Source organism: Triticum aestivum, chromosome 2D (assembly GCF_018294505.1).
Source record: "Triticum aestivum cultivar Chinese Spring chromosome 2D, IWGSC CS RefSeq v2.1, whole genome shotgun sequence".
NCBI lineage: Eukaryota > Viridiplantae > Streptophyta > Magnoliopsida > Poales > Poaceae > Triticum > Triticum aestivum.
Genome location: NC_057799.1, coordinates 17473752 through 17494816, shown reverse-complemented (window position 1 = coordinate 17494816; position 21065 = coordinate 17473752). Strand labels below are relative to the sequence as shown.

The 21065-nt window shown below is 45.4% G+C and overlaps 2 protein-coding genes and 1 long non-coding RNA gene across 4 annotated transcripts; 2 read left to right on the top strand and 1 right to left on the bottom strand.

Annotated features, from left to right (window-relative positions):
* Positions 1–1367: 1367 nt before the first annotated feature.
* LOC123048339 (flowering-promoting factor 1-like protein 5) lies at positions 1368–2017 on the top strand. Its single transcript, XM_044471463.1, has one exon. It carries the CDS (start codon positions 1427–1429, stop codon positions 1757–1759), a length of 333 nt encoding a protein of 110 aa, XP_044327398.1. The 5' UTR covers positions 1368–1426; the 3' UTR covers positions 1760–2017.
* Positions 2018–10782: 8765 nt separating this feature from the next.
* On the top strand, positions 10783–16759 carry LOC123051167 (uncharacterized). 2 transcript variants are annotated; one of them, XR_006423960.1, is made up of 4 exons: positions 10783–11177; positions 11282–12806; positions 13060–13109; positions 16074–16759. It is a non-coding gene; the product is annotated as an uncharacterized lncRNA (long non-coding RNA). The 2 variants fall into 2 exon arrangements; XR_006423959.1 differs by having other exon boundaries at positions 13055–13109.
* LOC123051166 (wall-associated receptor kinase 3) lies at positions 13102–15655 on the bottom strand. Its single transcript, XM_044473972.1, has 2 exons — positions 14539–15655; positions 13102–14425 (listed from the first exon to the last, which is right to left on the bottom strand). The coding sequence occupies exons 1-2, from the start codon at positions 15614–15616 to the stop codon at positions 13242–13244; spliced, it is 2262 nt and encodes a 753-aa protein (XP_044329907.1). The 5' UTR covers positions 15617–15655; the 3' UTR covers positions 13102–13241.
* Positions 16760–21065: the final 4306 nt, after the last annotated feature.

Genomic DNA, 21065 nt, shown 5'->3' with positions numbered 1-21065 from the left:
AAGAAAAAAATTAACAGCACAGCCTACCAGCGAGCGCCACTTTGCGTAACCCTCTATTTAAAAAATACCAGAAATCCTCACCTACATCTAAAAAGAGAAAATACATTTAAAAAATAACACTTACCTTCATCTAAAAAATCCAAAAGATTTGTCACCTCGGCCAACCAATTTGCGCTATGCAACATAGCTGGTTGGCCGCCCTTCATACGACGCTTATTTGATCAAGAATGATTGGTCAGATTACCTTCTTCATCCTTCAACTATTTTGTCCTCAAGTCCATTGGTCATCTTATTAGTTCTTTTTCTTTCCCCGCAACAGCTTGCATCCTCCCCCTGTGCCTGCTGCACACCACCCCCCCCCCCCCCCCCCGACCTCCTCCCATCGTCGTGATGGCCACCCACCGCCCTACCATACCTTTAAGAACCCCCCCCCCCCCCCGACCTGCAACAACTCCGACGACCCCCGACTGCACCCGCCAAAATTTTGGACTCGCTATTGGCGGTTCTTGCTTGTCCATGGCTTGATCGGCTACGCCGTCCCAGCCTTCGGTCTCCGGGGAAGCGGAAAGCGGCTAGTGTTAGAGTTGTGTCGAATATTGTGTACAAGGTAGGTTACAGTTGGACTTGTAGTTGTACTGTGTTTAGATAGGATATGGAATCGTGTCCAAGTAGGACACTTGTATCCTAGGCCTCTCATATATAGTGGGGGTAGACACACGATGTAACCTATGCCAACATAATAGCACAGGAACGTAGGGGAAGCCGGCGGCATGTGCCGGCGTCCAGGGCGACCTGGTGCGGTATTGTCGCGGTGTCATGGGGAGGAGCGCCCATAGTCAGGCCCCGGGGATGTAGCCATAGCGGTGAACCTCGTTAACAAATATCGGTGCCGTACTCGTATGATTGCTTGATCTTCGAATGATCGACGGTATGTGCCTCGGACTTATTCTAACAGCCAGTGCAAGAAAAATTTTATTTAGCAAAAGGAAAAAAACGAGACACCTGATGAATTCAAAATGAAAGGCAGAATCCGTGGCGGAAAGTCCATGTCAAAAGACAGCAGGTGGCCCAGATCTTGGCTGTAAAGTTATTCCAGCTAGGTTGTCGTATGGGCGCGCCCACTTAGACGCAGGCTGGCAGCCACTCGTTCGATATCTGGGCCACGGGCGTCGCCGTCGCACGTCGGGGCGATGGGGCTGGGTTCGGCATACGGCAACCCCGCACAGGTCCCACGCTCCAATTGGAAACCACGCCCTTGCCATCGGTGGCCCGGGCGGGTGGCCAAGTTGCAGCGGCGCCTTCACGTGCGCACAGATAACGCGAAGCATTATTGGTTCCACTCCTATATATTCTTCAATCACGCAGCAGTGAGAGATAAAAAATAACCAGCCTGCTGTAGCTAGGTACACCAAGGCGATCCAAATCGATGGCGGCGGGAGGCGTGTGGGTGTTCCGGAAGGACGGGGTGATGGAGCTCAAGAGCGCGGGGTTGGAGCCGTCGGCGGCGGCGCCGAGCAAGAAGGCGCTGGTGTACGTGCCGGCGAACGAGACGGTGCGGTCGCTGGAGGCGCTGGAGCGGCGGCTAGGGTCGCTGGGCTGGGAGCGCTACTACGAGAACCGAGACATCGTGCAGCTCCACCGCCGCGACGGCGGCGTCGACCTCATCGCGCTCCCGCGAGACTTTGCGAGGTTCCGCTCCACCCATATGTACGATGTGGTCGTCAAGAACCGGCACCACTTCAAGGTCGTCGACATCTGAACATTCATGCAAGCTTGCAAGTCTGTTTTGCAAATAAGCGCACGTGCATGCATAATGGTGTGCATGTTATATGTGAGTGATTGATGTACTGTCAGATTTTGCCTTGTACTGTATGATATGTCTCTGTAAGTCTCTGAATTTCTCCTAGTTAGCTAGTGTGAGCTCTTAGTATTTGATTGAGTCTCGGTTGTGTTCGTCACTTTTGTTGGCATGGTCGTACATGTTTGTTAACTAAAAAGCTGGCAGGTTCGAATTTTCTGACTGTGCATGCATGGCTACAAGTAACTGTACGTGGCCAGGCTGCATCCACGCGTTGGTGGATGCAGCTGCAAATGGCTGAAACGAGAGAGGTGTCTAGAGGAGCAATGCAAAGTGCTTGTTCGGTGGATCTCCGGCTCTCGGGTTCGGAGCTGGGCCGAACAACCTAACTCTTGAAGCTGAGAAATTGACCGTGGTTTCAGCCCAAAGTAAGAAGAGTTTGGATAAGTTGGGAAAAACTCCCTCCAATCCATAATTAGTGTCGTGGTTTTAGTATCATTATGCCATTGAGGACACGAATATAATGGCTATCTAAGACTGGGAACCGAACAGCCGAGAGATAAGTGATCAGTCCGTTTAGATGACTTGCTTTAGGTCCTGATTTGATGCGGTGGTTTCTGCCATCTTATTATCTTCCTAGCTGTTATCGCAAGGAAATTCAATTTTTTACTGTGTTCTTTTGTCGCATTTTAGTTTTTGTAAATCTAAAGTTTATGTATGGACCTGCCAGACATGGTTTCCTTTCTAAATGGAATCGAACCAGAAAGTTTCACATCTCTGAGACGCACGAAGCAACATGCTACTTGCCTGAAAAGATTTCTATCAAGGACGCAGTGTTTACACACGAGTTCTAATTTTTCCTACGAAATATCAAAATATTCTAAACAAACTAACCAGACCTTGTGATTTTTTTATTATTCCCGTTTAAATTATGCATTCAGGAGAAAAAGTTCTTCCCTACGAAATTCAACTGGTTTTTTTTTCAATCACCTTTTTCCATCGTATGAATGACACGCCCAGGGCTGGCCTGCTCCTATGTGGTGCCAACACCTCCTGTCAGAACAAGGCATGGAGTGCATTGCATGGTCAAATAATGCGTGCATGTTTGTTGCTTCTCTTCACCATGTACCATTCGAGGATTTAGGAGGATGCAAGGACCCACCATTTTGACATCGCGTGCATGCTATTCCCTGAGCATGTCATACATAAATGGGTTACATATACATGTCATTCACGGCAAAATTTGGCAGGATAAATGGATAGGACTAAATGCATGCAACACTCACAAAACAAAAACTAAAGGCAAATGTAATACAACACTAAAATCAAAACAGAAAATTTTCTAAGAAAGAATGAATTATGTACATTTGTATTACCTAAAATAAGAAAGAAACATGTAAAACACATAAAACAAACAATGGCAGAAAATTGCACACAATTGACATAGAAATTGCACTCTTTCATAATAAGCATATAGTAGTGCAATTTATAGACATCGGAATGAATCACACACACATTGCATAAAAATTGAGTGAGTGCATATCCATGTTACGGGGGCTATTATTAGATAGGCGACTAATTGTTTTTGGGCGTTCAGTCAAATTGTCTCCACCACTCCACCACCCGATCAAGATCCAAAGGCCCAACCTCCTTCCTCTTTCTCTAGGCTTCTTAACCCCCTTATATTAATACTAGAAAATAAAACAAAACAAACAAATAAAATTTTCTTGTGAAGAATGAATTAGTGGCATTGGTACTACCCTTTAAGAAGGAAAATAATAAACTATGCACAAAAGTTACACAAAAAGTTGCTCTATTTTATAATATGCAAGAGTAAGCATATAATGTTAGATTTTTCGCAAAAAGAAGTTTCCAAAGAAAGAATTAATTAGTGGTATTGGTAATACCCCTAAAGAAAAAGAAGCAAAATAATTAAAATAATAAATTTTCCTAAGGAAGAATGAATTAGTGGCATTGATATTATTTCAATATACAAAAAATGTGTGCTTTCACTAGTAGAAAAAGGGCCATTTGTCCCGGTTCATAAGGCCCATCTGTCCCGGTTGGGGAACCGGGACTAAAGGGTCGTTACTAATGCCTAGGCCTTTAGTCCCGGTTCTTATACTAACCGGGACAGATGGGCCTCCACGTGGCCGGTGCTGCGAGCCCAGGCAGGAGGCCCTTTAGTCCCGGTTGGTGGCACCAACCGGGACCAATAGGCATCCACGCGTCAGTTGTTCAGGGACTAGGGTTTTTGTTTTTTTTCTGAAAGGGGGGGGGTTGGATTTGGGGGTTTTGTATGGTTAATTAAGGTGTTTCATATATTGTGTTAGGTAGCTAATTAATTAATAGAGAGAAGTGTCCTCTCTTATCTCCGTGCTTGGTCGACGCTACATACTATACGTATAGAGAGGCCCTGGACACGCTAGCTAGTAAGAAAATGAAGGAAACCATTAAGTACAGAAGTTCGTCATGCATACCGAGAGAAGTGATCGACCTCTCCTTCTCCGAGAGATTGGTCGAACAACAAGTTTTCGTATTATCTATCCGACGCTACTGGCTACATACATATACAATATGCAAGATCTCTTACAATCCCCTAGCATTTGAACTCAACTTCCACATGGTATTCTCCGGCTTTATTGATGACGTGGTCAAGAAAGAATCCTGCCAATTCCTCTTGAATTGCTTTCATGCGATCTTGTGGTAGGAGTTCATTCCGCATCTGCCACGTCTAATTTGAAGAAGGGGGTTAATACATATATATGAATGAAACTCAACAGAAATGATGGTGTAATAAAATGAAATTTTGAATATTATTGCTTACGCACTTCATATTGTCTTTTAGAGTAGCCCCGCTTATCTTTGAAAGTCGCGTTGTAGATGAACTCGCACACGTAGTATCCATAGTAATCATTCCCTTGTTCTTGCCACAAGCACCTTACGAGAAATAGAGGTCAATCAAACTGATAATGAAGCATTATAAATGGCATTGATGAAAGTAGCTAGAATCAACGGGAGATGCGCGCAACTAGCTAGCTAGTAGTACTTACTTTCGGGTATGTATATCGCAGCTCCTTCGGCAAACCCGGAGCTTCTGCGATGAACTGTTTCCAAACCCTGCAAGACAAAGAAAATAATTATTACGTGAGATGTCAGGAAATGAACAAAAAGTTGCCGATATGGTGCGATAATGATCGATTGAACTTACTTGTTGAGAATTTTAATCATGTCCACATAGGTCCCGGGATCTTTTCGTCTCGAGTCTAAGACGGTTACTAGTCCCCGCTCAAGCTTAATCTCCAGGAGAATATAGTGGAAGCTGCGCACGCATGCATAACTCATCAATTACATTACTATAACCTCGCTCGAGTAATAAGGGAAACCGAATATACACACGACAGTAACACTCACTTGAAGTTGTAAGGAAAGAGTATTAAATCTTTGTTTTGATTTATTAGCAATTTATCTGCGCTCTTTTTAACCTGAAATTCATCTATGAGATTTGTGTTAATGAACCCAATATCATACATTTCTGCTTTCTTACACTCGACGATCTTCAATCTGCATAATATAGTGAGGATAATTATAAATACATGCAATGAAAGAGTTGAGCTATATATAGAGACTTAATGACAGAAGTAGTACTTACAGACAGTAGCAAGTGACCGTTAATTTATCGAGAACCTTTTGATTGAAGAACTGGAAGAACTCCTCAAATGGAACATGCAATAGATCAATTCCAACGAGGTCGTGCTCCTCTTTAACTCTCAGATACAAAGTATTCGTCCCCCCAGACTCTCTGTAGGTTTTCATGTACCAATGATGGAATCTTCGCATCATCGTTGTTAGAGATTTTTCATCTTTGACGAGAGGCTTCCCGTACTCGTATATGTGTTCGTCCACCTCCAAGAAATCATAATGTACATCGTCGGGCAGGTAATCTCCAAGATTGCTATAACCGGGCACCATCCCCGGAGCATTAGCGACGATGTCGCTAGACACATTGAGCGGGGGGCACGATTGGTTCGCTTGTTCGCCGAGCTGGGCAATTTTTTTCCCAGCTGCTCGTCGTTCTTTTAACCTTTGATCACTAACAGTACTTCCCGACCGCTCCGCTTCGAGATATGCCTTTTCAGTAATGCGCTCATAGTTGGTTTTCGGCGGAGACTTTGGTGGTTTCCTCAGGGCATCGATAGTGCGCTTTGCTTTCACCGGATCTACCTTCTCCTCCGGAGGTGGATGTCTCTCTGCTTTTACCCCTTCAAAGAAGTCCTTCACTTCTTTTTGCACGATCTTCTTGTTTTCTTCCACGGTCATCTCGTACGGTAACTTCTCTAGAGGCTTGAGAGGTGGACCGTATCTGTATTGCCTCCCGCGTCTGGCTGTACTGCTAGACGCCGGAGCAGACGGACCGGCTGCGGCTGTCTTCTTTCGTGCTTGCTTACAAGGCGGAGGAGAAGGACTACGACGCGCCGGAGCAGCCGGGGCGGCGGCGGGTATCTTCCGCCCTTGCTGGCGAGGCGGAGAAGGAGGAGGCTGGTGGCTGCTCGGGCGTGCTGGCGCAGGCGGAGAAGGAGGCGGAGTGCCGCCACACGCCGGAGAAGGAGGCTGAGTGCCATGATCGTCACTCGCCGGAGGAGGAGGCGGTGGAGGAGGCGGAGTGCCCTGACTCGCCGGAGGAGGAGGAGGAGGCGGAGGCGTCCAGTTCGGAAGGTTGAGGAGCTCCTTCCGCCATAGGCATGGAGTCTTCAGACAAGAACCCAGCCGAGTCTCCCCGTCACCCATAGGGTGGTCAAGGTGGAGGTCCTCAAAATCCTTCTGTGATTTCATCCACCATCACCCTAGCATATCCTTCTGGAATCGTCCGGCAGTGAAAAGTTGCGCCAGGTTCAGGAGGTGCAACAGAGCCAACAGCCGCCTTGACTTTCAATTCCATCCACTGCGTCATAAGGTGGCAATACTGAGACTCCGTGATAGCATCTACAGGCTAGCTAGCAGGAGCCGTGAAGACAGGCTCCTGAAGCAGCTCCGTGGAAGCCACGCTGCTTCTCCGCTGAGATGGCGGGGTAGCTTCGGGTGTAGCTTCGGCAGGTCGCGTGCTGCGAACTGCGTCTCGTTCTTCTAGCGCTTGTACCCTTGCGTGCAGCGCCTGTAGTTGGGTCAACTCCTTTTTCTTCTTCCTCTCCCGGCGTTTGTAACCGCCTGCGTCGGGAAATCCAGCCTTCCACGAAAGAGAGCCTAGCGTGCCTCGTGTCCATCCGGTGTGCTCAGGATTCCCGAGGGCCTCTGTGAGCTCGTCGTTCTCTCTGTCCGGAACGAAGGTCCCTTGCTGCGCTTTTTCGATATACTCCTGAAGCTTCTCGATGGGTGTGTTCAACTGCTCGTTGGTCCAAACACACTTCCCTGTTACAGGGTCATAAATAATAAATGAACCAAATAGTTATAAAAATATAATATATACCACATCCGAATCATAGACAGGACGAGGGCCGACGGGGGCGGATACCAGAACCATCGCACTATATAATAACAAGGAATAATAAAAGTAAGAAAATTAGACAAGTATCTATCTGAAGTAAGAATTTTTTTTTCTTTCAGAAAGAAGATAAGAACAAGAGGCTCACCACGGTGGTGCCGGCGACGAGATCGGCGCGGGCGATCGACGGCGGTGAAGACGGGGACGGGACGTGACAGACCGCTAAACCTAGAAAAATCTCGGGGAAAATGAAGCTCGGAGGTCGAGTTTCGAGAGAAGAAATATTAACTAGTGTGGCTCGGACATTTCATTGAACACCTCATGTGCATAGGAGGTGAGCTAGAGCACCCAAATGCCCTCCCCTCGCCGGCCAGCAAAAAACAGAGCAGTGTGGAGTGCTCTGCTTGCCGGCGATGGGCTATATATATAGGCAACTCATTTGTCCCGGTTCGTGGCTGGAACCGGGACCAATGGTTGTGGGCCAGGAGCGAGGCCCATTGGTCCCGGTTCGTGCCTAGAACCGGGACAGAAGGTTCCAGACGAACCGGGACCAAAGCCCACGAGGCCCCGGCCGGCCACCTGGGCTCACGAACCGGGACGAATGCACCCATTGGTCCCGGTTCATATAAGAACCGGGACTAATGGGCTGGCCAGGCCCGAACGAAAGCCCCTTTTCTAGTAGTGTTTGCTATAACATGCAAAAGCATACGATATACAAAAAAATTTATTCTTCCTTAGAAAAAATCGTGCTTTGCAATAACGTGCGAAAGCATACCATATACAAAAAATTGTGCTTTAAGAATAAATAAATTATAAAAAATTAAACTAAGGTAAATTTTTCAGACAATATACAAAAAAATGTGCTTTGCTATAACGTGCAAAAGCATACAATAGTGATTTTTTCACAAAAAGGACTTTCACAATAAACAATGAATTAGTGGCATTGGTATTACTCTTAAAGAAGAAATAATATAAAATAATAACTAAAATATAAACCAAATAACAAATTTTTATAAGGAAAAATTAAGTAGTGACATTGGTATTACCCTCTAAGAAGAAAAAAAATGAAATAAACCTAAAAAATCAAATAAAGATGTTTTCTAAGAAAGAATGATTTCGTAGCATTGTTATGAATCTTTAAGAAGAAAAAACAAACAAGGAAAAATTTTGCACATAATATACACAAAAAATAAAATTTAAAAAATATGAAAAAAATAAGAATATAATAGTGGAATTTTCGCAAAGGAAAGGTTGCTAAGAAGGTAGCAATGGAGTTTCCCTTAAAAATATGAAAAAGAAATAATAACTAAACAAAATTAAAATAATGAAATTTTATAAGGATCAATGTATTAGTGCCATTGGTATTACTCATTGAGAATAAATATAATGATTTTTGTTAAAACTTCCACACAATTTAGCACTAAATTTGCACTTTTGTAGTATGCAAACAATAATCATATAATAGTGTAATTTTTGCACATGTTGCATAGTATTTCTGTCTATACATTTGCACTCACCTAACATCGAAAAACTAACTACAAAAGTGAAAAAACAATAACTAATAAAAAAATAGAAAGCAAAAGGAGAAACACATAAACAAAGGGAAAGAGGGATTTTCTAGGCGGCATATGTAATGGGTTCCAGCCCAGTAGCAAATCATAGAAAAGACAAGAAAACAAAACACAACATGAACCTCGGAGCAAGAATCAATGGTCAGGAAATCGATTGAGCCAAATTTAAAAATTGAGGAGACTTACATATAGCTAAAGTGACTACTAATAAAGGGATTAATGTTTCTTTTCGTCCGTCAAAATTACTCCTGAAATTGCAGCAAAATTACCCACCAAGCCATCTATAAATAACGTAAAAGATGGTTCATTAAAAAACTAGAAACTTATAATACAATTCGCGCGCCTGCCTTCTGCTGCTCGATCACAATGGGCCTCCGTTTGGGCCTGCACCCGCGCGGCCTTTTTCGTGTTTTATCGTTGGCCTGGGACACGCTGGACCTTGCAGGACCGCAAGGCTAAAATAAAAATAATTATGCCTCCGCCAGGAGGCGAACCAGAGACGCGCAACCTACAAAAATTTCTTTGCCAACAAACAGGCAATGCCAACACTCATGTCAATAAGGAGATAAACTAATTCCCATTAGCATCAGGATGCTAAAGTCTGACAACTACAGGCAAAGACAGGCGTCTGTTGGTTTACAAGTTTAGTTTAAGCTTAATGCATCCCCAAATATGCCCGATGTCCAATTGTCAGTTTACTCTGTGTGCTGTTACATAACACATAGTATGTAGGAGCATCGGCCAAGCTACAACCCTGGGGTATTAATTTTTTTTCATATATTAAATTGTTTATGTTTTTTTTAAACTCTTTGTATGTTTTTTTAATAAATATGTATGTGGACAAAATGTTCAACAGTTGCAACAAAAAAATTGTGCATGTAGTTTCTAAAACATATGAAATCAGAGGTGGACATCAATTCAAATGTACAATCGGAGGTGATGGATCAGGTTGGCTTGATGATACAAGAAAAATGTGATGAAAGTACACCAAGATCTTCTTTCAGACGGGTTGTAAGCAGCAAGCCAAGTGGTCCGTTAGGAAAGAGGTGGGTAGATTATCAGACACACAATGTTGACGAACAAAACTAAGCGAGCATATAGGAGGCATGAGGAGTTTCGAAGTGAAGCAAGGATGAGCTGAGGACAGCGGCGTGAGGATGAGCTTGAGGCTGTGGCCGCAGCTACTGAACAAGCCTTAAGCCGGAGAGATTTGTGTGGCATAAAAATGGATATATACCGAAGGGATTTGTGTGGCATAAAGACGGATATATATACAGGAGAGTTTTGCTGGTCAAACGTTCGAGGCACAAATTTGACCTATGGACGAAATCAAATCACAGAATGAACTGTTCGTGAAACTATTTCATGTGGCTGACCTTTTTGTGTGACGCCCGACACGAAGACGCCACACTATACTGTGCAACGCCTCACAGAGTCAGGGTGGAGCTACACGCCACACTACACGCCTGGCCAGCGTCGCACCTGTGTGATACGAAAATTACTAAGTCAGTGTGGAGCGCTTGAGAGCTAGGCGCCACACTATACAGTGTAGCGCCTAGCTTCCAGGCGTTGCACTAGTGGTTGCTTCATTTTGTAGTGCAACCACTAGTGCAACGCCTGAGAGTTAGGCGCCACACTATGTAGTGCAGCGCCTAACTCTTAGGCTCTGCACTGCACAATGACTTAGCAATTTTTAGGTAGTCTGAGGTGCAACGTTGGCCAGGCGTGTAGCGCCTATCTGTGAGGCGTTGCACAATGTAGTGTGGCGCCTTCGTGTTAGGCGTCACACAAAAAGGTCAGCCGCGTGAAATAGTTTTACGGGCAGTTCATTCTGTAATTTGATTTTGTCCCCAGGTCAAATTTGTCAAATTTGCCAACGTTCGAGACGCCCTAACAAAGTAAAATTCCTGAGCTGGGAAAGTGGGAAAGTGGCTTTGCTGTGGAGCAGGAAGTGTAGTTGCTCGCACCTGCTGCTGACTGTCCAAGGAATCCAACCTGAACCCGCACTTTCCTCCCGAAATCCGGCAGAAATGAAGACGAACTCCGATTCCCAGTAATGGAGGAGTACGGGCGCCGGCTGGTCGCGGCTGGGTCCGACAACCTCACCCTCGAGGCGCTCTTCCGGTCCGAGCCCGCGGCGGGGAGGCCCGTGCGCGCGCTGGTGCACGACCTCCCGTGAGCGGGCCGCCGGCGGTGCCCTTCTCACAGCCATGCGCGGTGGAAGTCATCTGCGGGGAGGCCTTCGCCAGGCGCGTAGGGCTGCATATCGTGGAAGGGGCTGCCGAGTGTTGTTGGTCAACTCGTTCCATGATACCGAGCTGACGGTGAGGTACCTTGCTCTTGCCCGCAACCTGTTTGCTGTTTTGCTCAAGAGGCAGGTGGACCAAAACCCAGCTGGAGTGATGTAAACTTACGCCTCACTGTCCTAAGCAGGAAGAAGGATTACCTGGCGTCAACATGGCGTGTGAAGTCCATCAGCCCGACAGTGCCGCCGTTCAACAAGACCATTGTTTTGACCTCTTTGAGAATTGAGAGCACAGCACCGTGCATGGCATGGCTGGATAGCCAGCTCCCTTGCTCAGTCGTCTATGCCCTTCTAACTTCTATGAAACTGTCACTGACCTTGACGCGAGGCTGTTATAGGAGATAGGCAATGGACTCTGCAAATCTGGTAAGCAGTTCCTCTGGGGTCTCAGATCCGTTCACGAATACAAGGTTTCAGAGCAAGCCGGTGAGGTGTAGGATAGAGGGTTAACTTTTTCCTGGTGCCCCCAGCTTGAGGTTTTACCACACAAGACCTAAGGTATGTATGTTTTACTTACAGCTGATTGTGTGATTTATTAAGCAGAAGAAGAAAAATGTCCATGTAACTATCTTACAGGTTCATATATGAACAGTTGAACACTGTGCTGCTGAATGTGTAAAGTACATTATCAAAGTATATAAGCGGAGCAATATAAAAACCATCACTGTTCATGTGAGGTGTTGTGATGTCTAATATTCTTACTGCATATTAATATTCACTAATTGTCCTTATTTTTCAGAAGATGAAATGAAATAAATGTTGACGTCCTAGCAATTACAAATTAGTGTGCAAAGGCGTTAGTCTCCAGTTATAGCAACACAATGCCATATTAATCAATTACAATGTGAAAAGGTAACATTTACAGTATAATGCTACTATGGTAGATAGAAACTATGGTTTCTAAAAATCGCACAAGCCATGTCTACTGCTTAAGTACTGCCTCTATCTAGTTTTCATCAGCATAACTGTAGAAACCTGAAGGCGGGGAATAAGGAAACATGAACAGTATAAACATATATTTTTCCTAAATTTACTGCTTATCCTTCCATAGACTCTGTCTTCGCTTAGGTTGTGTTGATTGTTTAGTAATGGTTTGCGATAATTTGTTGCTACAAGAGCATACTGCTGTTGTCCATGATACTTTCATACAGGGTATATGAGGTATATGTGTACCATAGAGTGCAGTGTCCTTAACTTGCAAAGATATATTTCTAATCTAGTTAATATAGTTTAGGGTCATGTACTCAGCCAAATCTTGTAAGCTGTAGCTTATCTCTTAATTAAATCTAATCCTGTCTAACTCAAAGTGTAAAAGGGATGTGAATATATCCTGCATAATGTGTAGTGAACAGATCGAGTGATCTGTTCCAAATAACTAAGTAGCTAGTAAAAAAAATAACATTTCACTTATGAACTCATCAACAGGTTGTTTCTTAACTCCGTGCGGATGGAACTCTGCAATAGAAGCAATTACTACTGGGGTAGCACTGTTGGCAATGCCTCAGTAAATGATTAACCAACTACGACAATGCATTGGTGTGGTGAGAAAGGAAAATTGGTGTGCTGGTGCATCGTGGTAAAGGTGCAGTCAAAAACCAAGAGTTATATAGAGAGGTGCATAAGAGAAGTATTCGATGGTGAATTTGCATCCATGTACGCCTCTAATTGTTGTTGAAACATTCCTAACGCGATCGAAATGTCTTATATTCGAAACTGTGATCATCTCTAAACTGTAATTTTATACTATTACTGGGGGGAGAATGCCTACTTTTGTTGTGTTAATTAATAGATTTATAGGTATATTATCTTTGGTGGTAATTTTTTTTGAAAGTATCGTTCCATCTTTGTTTTTTTAACGCTTGCATTTCTGTTTCAATAATGCAAGTTCTCTTGTTTGTCAGATCAGTAAGAAAAGAAATGAGTTTAAGACAGAGCAAAACTACGCAGCTCCAAAAGGTATGGACACCTATTTGCTTCCTTCAGAAATTATTACATAGACCACAAAAACCATTATATCCCTCTTTATATCCAATTACAGAAGGAATCATTAATTGTCAAATTAAACTGATCACACAAGAAATATATTGACTACCGGGGGTACCTTGATGACAACAAATACTCTGCTTCATAGCTATACTGCTGGCTTGTTTCCTCCATGTTCGTACCCTCAATCATTGGATACTTGGGCACATCCAGGTCATGCATTACAAAGCTATCATGCGAGCCCCCAAGGTTCTCAAGTGTCATCTCCACTTGCCTCATGGTTGGCCGCTGGTCTACTTCAATCCTCACACATGCCACTGCCAACACAGCTACTTCTTCAACCTCCTTGCCGCCTTCTTTCACGACCTGAGGATCTAGCACGCGAACCAGCTTGTCTGCTGCTAGCGAAGCGGCAAAGTATGTGACAAGGGCTTCCTCCTCGGATGACCGATATGAGCATGGTTTTTTCCTAGTGAGAAGCTCCATGAGGAGGACGCCGAAGCTGTAAACGTCGCTCTTCTCGGTGAGCTGTCCCGAGTAGAAGTACAATGGGTCCAGGTACCCAAATGTCCCTTGGATAGCGGTTGCGGTCTCTGTTTGATCGACTTGAATGCACCTCGAAGCTCCAAAGTCTGACACCTTTGCTATGAGACTGCCATCTAACAGAATGTTTTGGGACTTGATATCCCTGTGGACTATAGGAAAGGACACCGCCGAGTGAAGGTAGCCGAGAGCTCTCGCAGTTTCGGTTGCGATCCTTAGCCTATCTTCCCATGTTAGGGATGGCGCTGGTTCCTGGACATGAAGATGATGGTAGAGGGTCCCATTGGAGATGAACTCGTACACCAGCAGCGGCACCTCCGTCTCAAGGCAGCACCCAAAGAGCTTCACCACGTTTCGGTGGTTGATCTGCGAGAGGATGGCCACCTCATTTATGAACTCGTCAATCTCCCTCTGAATCGCGACCTTGGACTTCTTGATCGCCACGACATGCAGGTCTGACATGATGCCTTTGTAAACCGTTCCGTGCCCTCCTCCACCGATCTCACGAGCTTTGTCGAAACTGTTTGTGGCCTTTTGTAGTTCCACCAAGGGGACGATCATCCTCTCGGCAATGTCCGCCTTCTGAGACACCAATTGTTGCAACAGATGCCCCCGATTTTGCCTGAAGAATCTCTTCTTGAGCATTTCTGCCCTTCGTTGCTTCATCTTTCGGGACACCAAAATAGCACCAAGTACCATGAGTAGAAGGCTGGCCCCACTGCCAACTCCTATGCCCACACTTAAACCTGAAGAATGTGCACAGAAAATGTGTCTTTGTAATGAAGGAAGAGTCTCTGACATCTAAACCGGAGCATGAACTGTGCTCCGATCTGCATGTATTATTGGTTTTGGTGCTCACCTAGAGAAGATTTTATGCAGCCATTTCTTATGAGCGGGTCACCTTGGGCGCCACGCGGGCACCGGCATAGGTGTCCTCCGGCCGTGTTGGTGCACTCACCGAAGCACATGCCCGGAAGCGCGCACTCATCGATGTCTTGGCATCCGCCTGTGAGGTATGGGTTGCCTTGGTACCCGTCTAGGCACCGGCACACGTAGCCGCTGCGGTACATGCCGGAGACGTTATGGCAGGAAGCATGGCTGCTCTGGCACGCGCTCCTTCGTGCGTCCACAGGGCAGCCCGACGTTGCCACCCCTGGCAGCACCACCGGCTTGGAATCCACCGCAAAGTCGAGGACGACGGGCACAGCCGGCTGGCGGGAGGGCGAGTACCCGGTTGAGTCGTTGAGGAGCGTGGTGGAGGCGCCTTCGAACCACCCTCTCTCGGCGATGCGCACCGCGATGGGCAGCCTGTCGGCGTACTCGTTGCTCGCATCCAGCGACCTCATCTCCACGTCGTAGGAAGGGCGGCCTATGGGGATGGGCGTCTCGCAGCAGCCGATGCCAGAGCAGGCGGCGCCGCCGTAGCCAGCGGCGCTCGTCACGGCGCCCGTCCACCTGTCGTTGATGGAGCAGAAGGAGGAGCAGCAGCCTACGACCCCGCCGTTCCCGACCAGCGTGGCCTGCACGTTGCACCCCGTAACGACGAAGTGGTTGCGCATCTCCGAGAGCACGTAAGGGCCGCCGGCGCCGAGGCCGCCCCATGTCCCGTTGCCATCGAGGCCCTCGGAGAAGGTGAGCTTGACCTGGCCGGCCCTGTCCAAGATTCTCACCGTGGAGTTGGCCAGAGAGATCTCCACGACCTGGAGGTCGCTGCCGACGAGCAACCGCGGCTCTCTGCCGCGCGTCCGGTCACAGGTGAGGTTGAATCCTGGCCGGTGGCATCCGTTCCCGATGCCGAATGGGTACGGCACTTTCACGCCGCCGCAGCTGGTCGGGCAGCGCGGCGGCGGCGTCCCTGCGCCTGGGGTAACCTGAGCCGCCGCCATTGGGAGGCAGAGCTGCAGGAGCAACACCGTCAACGCGGCTGCCGGAATCATCGTCGGATAGTAAAATGATACCAGCCAGCGGTTGTTGGATGACTGTCTTTCCAATCCATTACTATAAAGCTTTCTACAAGTTGGGCAGGTTGCAGTAGAGCAGCCGCAACGTACCGTGATAGAGAGTGCTACCGAACACGCGTGCATACATGTGCGCATTGACTGACCTGGTCTAGGCTACACAGAGATATAAGTATTTTTTTACCACATTACCTTTTTGATTTGTGAATTTTCTATGCGATTGGGAAACGCCTCGCAAATAATTTTGTGTTGGTTTATAGTTTGGGTGAGAGCAAAGCATAACCAGATGATTGTTTAGCCAATGATAGATTTCGCACCACGGAATGGATCAAATAACTGAGAATGCTGTTTAGGCCACGTAAGGGATTTTCTTTTTTGAAATGCGCGTAAGGGATGTTTGATTATATTGCCTTGTGGTGAATCTACACATGTACAGGTGAGGACCGGTTCAGCTCAACTAATAAACCAGTCGGGTGAAGACGAGATACTGAAGCTTCAAGTCCCTAATGAAGGTGAGCGACAGTACATGATTAGCACAAGGTTTTTGGTGCTGTTTCATCAGGTCCGGTGATTGAAGCAAAAAAAGTTGCTCGAGATTAGCAGAAGGCTGAGGGTGAGTCAGGGTCCGGTGATGGATGCAACAAAATGCATTGTTGTTTCTCCTCTCCTTATCCGAGTAGATGGTGTGAAAAATGGGCACCAGTTATCTTCATTTGCCATATGTAAACAAGACATTTACGATGGCTACATACTTAGGAACATGTAGGCAAAAATCCTACACATGCAGAAAATAACTTATTGACCCATCTCTTTGCTTTACTAATCCCTCCTTTGACTCTCACTGTGTGTGCCTCCCTCATGATTTTCAGCCATACCTTGACGTCCAAACCCGTTCTTCTAACCATGTAGAATTCCTTCCTAGGTGTAGCGTCTCTCAATTATTGGCACTCTTGGTTTACGGCTGCATCCTGAAGAGAAAAAAAGGCCACACAAATTGTAATGCAACGTGTGGTGGTGTTGGTAGTGGAACAATACTCATTTCTGCTTTGTAATAATGTCCATCCATTATTATTATTTTTCATATATGATGCCGTCTAACCTACTGCAAGATGCCAGGATTCATAAATCAATAATAATGAAGATTTGGTTGTCCACTTCCCAGAAGCTTCAGAACCAATCTTTTGATGATACGATTGTACAAACTCTAAAGTTTTGGAGGGATAAAAGGCAACTGCGCACACTGATAAATGCCACATTCTTAACTTCCCGCACCAAACAATTCTAGTTGCAATGACGCTGAGACGCATGTAGCGTAGTCGACGGCAAACGCCTGTTGTTGCATCTTTAATGACGCACATACAATTGACACCCTCTCCTGCAACCCCGCTTCTGCAACATCTGCACTCAACCACCACAAGTTGCAGGCGCGTTGAGGGAGTACAGTTGCAGTTGAAGGAAACACTTGCACTTGCATGTTTAATGACGAACATGCAACTATTCGTAATTTTTAAAAATATTCATAAATTAATCATTAATTTGTAAACTATTAATGAATTGAAATAAAAAATAAAGACAAAAAATAAAAAGAAAATGAAAGAGAAAAAGAAAGAAGAACATTAAAAAGCAACAGAGAAACCTTAGTAAAAAGAAAAAAAACTTTATAATCTTCTCCAAACTGATAAAAAACCATGTACATGACTCGGACCGTTTGTGTGGTGTGTGTGTTCGCTCACATTTGTAGCAACTTCTCTGCATGTCAAAATCAAAAAAGAGAGCCACCAGGGTTCAAATCCTGGTGCTCACATTTATTCCTGGATTTATTTCAGGTTTTCCGGCGATGCGCATTCAATGGGAGGAGACGTTCCCGTCGACGACGAGGCGCTTACGGTGACTTCGTAAATCTCAAGATGATATGCCGGCTCAGTATTTCGGAGGTGCTCATAGGGGTAGGATGTGCGTGTGTGCGTTCATAGAGGTGAGTGTATGCACGTATATATGAGCGCTTGTGTCTATACTGATGTTCAAAAAAAATCAAAAAAGAGAAAGAAAAACTGCTCTGCCACATAATTGAGAAAAAAGAATGCAGCTGCCAATAGAGCGTGAACACTAATACTAACCGCAGAATCAAGACAAACAAAGATTCCGGGCAAAAAAAGACAAACAAAAAATAGAATCTTGAAGCCCAGCCGCAACAGCCCAATAATAAAGGCAAAATATCTTTACCTAATATTAAATGGAGGAACCTTTCATGCTTCTCCATAAGTCAGGAACCTTTCATTGTTCTCTATACACTGGTAGAAAAAAGGCCTCTAGTCCCGGTTCGCAAAGGCCTTTAGTCCCGGCTGTGCAACCGGGACTAAATATGCGCGACTAAAGACCCCCCCCCCTTTAGTCGCGCCTCTTACGAACCGCGACTAAAGGCTTTAGTCTCGGTTCTCGTGGCTAACCGGGACTAAAGGCCCGTCCTTTAGTCCCGGTTCTCGTGCCTAACCGGGACTAAAGACCTCCTCCGCAGGTTTAAACCTGGTTTTTTTTTAATTTTTTTATTTTTTTTTATTTTCAAATTTCTGAATTATCCTCTAATCTCTAATCACCCCTCTAATCTCTAATCTCTAATCACCACCCCTCATCACTGCTCAATTTATCCTCTAATCTCTAATCACCCCTCATCATTCCAAATCATCTAACTTCCCGGACGGTCACCCATCCTCTCACTACTCCAGCCTGAGCACGCTTAACTTCCGGGTTCTATTCTCCCTCGTTTCCAAGTCTGCACTTGTTGTTTTCCTGACAATAGTAGGATGTCAATTCTATTAACCCTCAGGAATTTAGCTTGAGCATGAAGTGACACATTTCACTGTTTGAGTTTGAAACTATTGTTTTAAAAAACAATAATTATTTAGTAACACTAGTATTTCTGGAATAATTAGTTTGACCATTGTTTGACCACAGTTTGACCACAATTTGAATTTTTTTGAATTTTTTTGCCTCTCCAGATCTTAAAAGCCCCGTATCTTTTTTTCTGTTAGGTTTTTGAGGATTTTGAAAATGTTTAACGGGGTTCCCCCGGTTAAATTCGGATGTAACTTTCCGAGTAGATGATTTAAGTTATGCCCATTTTAAGAAATTCCAGAGAGATTTTGCAAATAAAGTCGAAATTCATATTTGTTAATTTTCCCAACAACTAGACCACATATCACATGAGAAACTTATTTTATTTTATTTTTTTGACATTTCCATCATTTTCTTTTGGTTTTTCTAAAACTGAAAAGGCGGTCCACGGGGGGGGGGGGGGGTGGGTGTTTGATGGGCCCTTTAGTACCGGTTGGTCTGGCCAACCGCGACTAAAGGCGGTTGGCCAGACCAACCGGGACTAAAGATTAGTCCTTTAGTCCTCAAAATAATTATTTAGTAACACTAGTATTTCTGAAATAATTAGTTTGACCATTGTTTGACCACAGTTTGACCACAATTTGAATTTTTTTGAATTTTTTTGCCTCTCCAGATCTTAAAAGCCCCGTATCATTTTTTCTGTTAGGTTTTTGAGGATTTTGAAAATGTTTAACGGGGTTCCCCCGGTTAAATTCGGATGTAACTTTTCGAGTAGATGATTTAAGTTATGCCCATTTTAAGAAATTCCAGAGAGATTTTGCAAATAAAGTCGAAATTCATATTTGTTAATTTTCCCAACAACTAGACCACATATCACATGAGAAACTTATTTTATTTTATTTTTTTGACATTTCCATCATTTTCTTTTGGTTTTTCTAAAACTGAAAAGGCGGTCCACGGGGGGGGGGGGGGGGGGGGGGTGGGTGTTTGATGGGCCCTTTAGTACCGGTTGGTCTGGCCAACCGCGACTAAAGGCGGTTGGCCAGACCAACCGGGACTAAAGATTAGTCCTTTAGTCGCGGTTGGCTAGACCAACCGGGACTAAAGGACATCCTTTAGTCCCGGTTGGTCTAGCCAACCGCGACTAAAGGACTAATCTTTAGTCCCGGTTGGTCTGGCCAACCGCGACTAAAGGCCTTCGGGCCAGCCTGAGGACCTTTAGTCCCGGTTGGCCAGGCCAACCGGGACTAAAGCCCCTCCCGTCCGCCAGCTGTCGACCGAGCGCGCTGGGCCCAGATAGTTGGTCGCGGGTCTCCTCCCGAACCGCGACTAAAGACCCCTTTGGTCGCGGTTCGATTATTTTGGGGACTAATGGGGGCGTATGGAAGCCTCTTTTTCTACTAGTGATAAGTCACCCTTTTATATCCGTTGATTTTATGTTAACTATAAAGACTAATGGTTGAGATTTAAATATAGATTTACGTAACAGTTCAGACCAAAATAGGAACCAATCTATTTCCTACATCATGGGTTCGCTCGCAGGCACGCTAAGGCTGGTCATAGTGGGAGTAACTTAGCAAGTAACATAACCCATCCCAAGATAAGTTTGCTTATATGACATGTACTTAATGAGGAGAGAGGTGTTTGGAGTAACATAATATGTTGCTGTAACATAACGCATCTCAAGGCAAAATGAGTCTACATCTTAATAAATGATGTCTGGCATGATACCACACATATGTTACTCCCCACTATGAAGGTAGTAACATAGACTAGTACAAAACAAAACGTGAACCCCTAAGCGAACCAACATATGATCTTCCGTGTTCCTATGGGGCGACAGGTACACCACAATAGATGAGTCTGCAGGAGTAATTGTTAACAACTACTGATGCAAAAATAAAAACGCTAATTATGGGAGAGAGCGCAATTAGCGGAGCCCCTGCCGGGGCGATCATGAGGCGATCCGAAGATGGATCTGACAACCTCAACCGATCGGCTGGATTCTCAGGCCCAGAGAGAGAGAGAGAGAGAGAGAGAGAGAGAGCAGATCGACCTAGTGCAGAGGGAAGCCCCAGGATCGGGATGATCCGTTGGGATTGCGAGAGAGCTGGATCAAAGCCAGGGAATCGGTTCGGAGATATGCAAAGAAGGAGAAAGCGATCAGAGATCCGGGACAGCAGATCACGGGTAAGCATGGTATCACCTTGGGCGCGGGTCTGATTAGAATCAAGGGCAAGATAGAGGAGATGAGAAAGGATTTGAGTTCGGGAAACTTGGGAGGAAATCAGATATCTAGGGAATGGAATATCGAAAACCAACAAGTAAAGGGTCCACCCGATAAAAGAAAGGAAATAGCTCCCCCTCAAGGATCTGCTGGGATTGCTGGTGATGAAGGGGATCATTCCTTGCCATCTGACGGGATGCAACAACCAAAATCGTTGAGGAGATCTGAGGTTATAAAGAGAGGAACACAGGATGAGATGGACCTCACACATCTTCCTCTTCCCACAGACACCAAAAGAGCACTCACCATGGCAGGACGGGACAACCAGAGGAACAAGGCGCCGATTAGCCCTGGCGAGGAGGTGGACTC

Excerpts from the sequence above, each read along its gene's own strand:
- LOC123048339 (XM_044471463.1), top strand. The coding sequence starts at position 1,427 with ATGGCGGCGGGAGGCGTGTGGGTGTTCCGGAAGGACGGGGTGATGGAG.
- LOC123051166 (XM_044473972.1), bottom strand. The coding sequence starts at position 15,616 with ATGATTCCGGCAGCCGCGTTGACGGTGTTGCTCCTGCAGCTCTGCCTC. Across the intron at positions 14,426-14,538 it reads CTGCATAAAATCTTCTCTAG|GTTTAAGTGTGGGCATAGGA; the intron begins GTGAGCACCAAA and ends CACATTCTTCAG.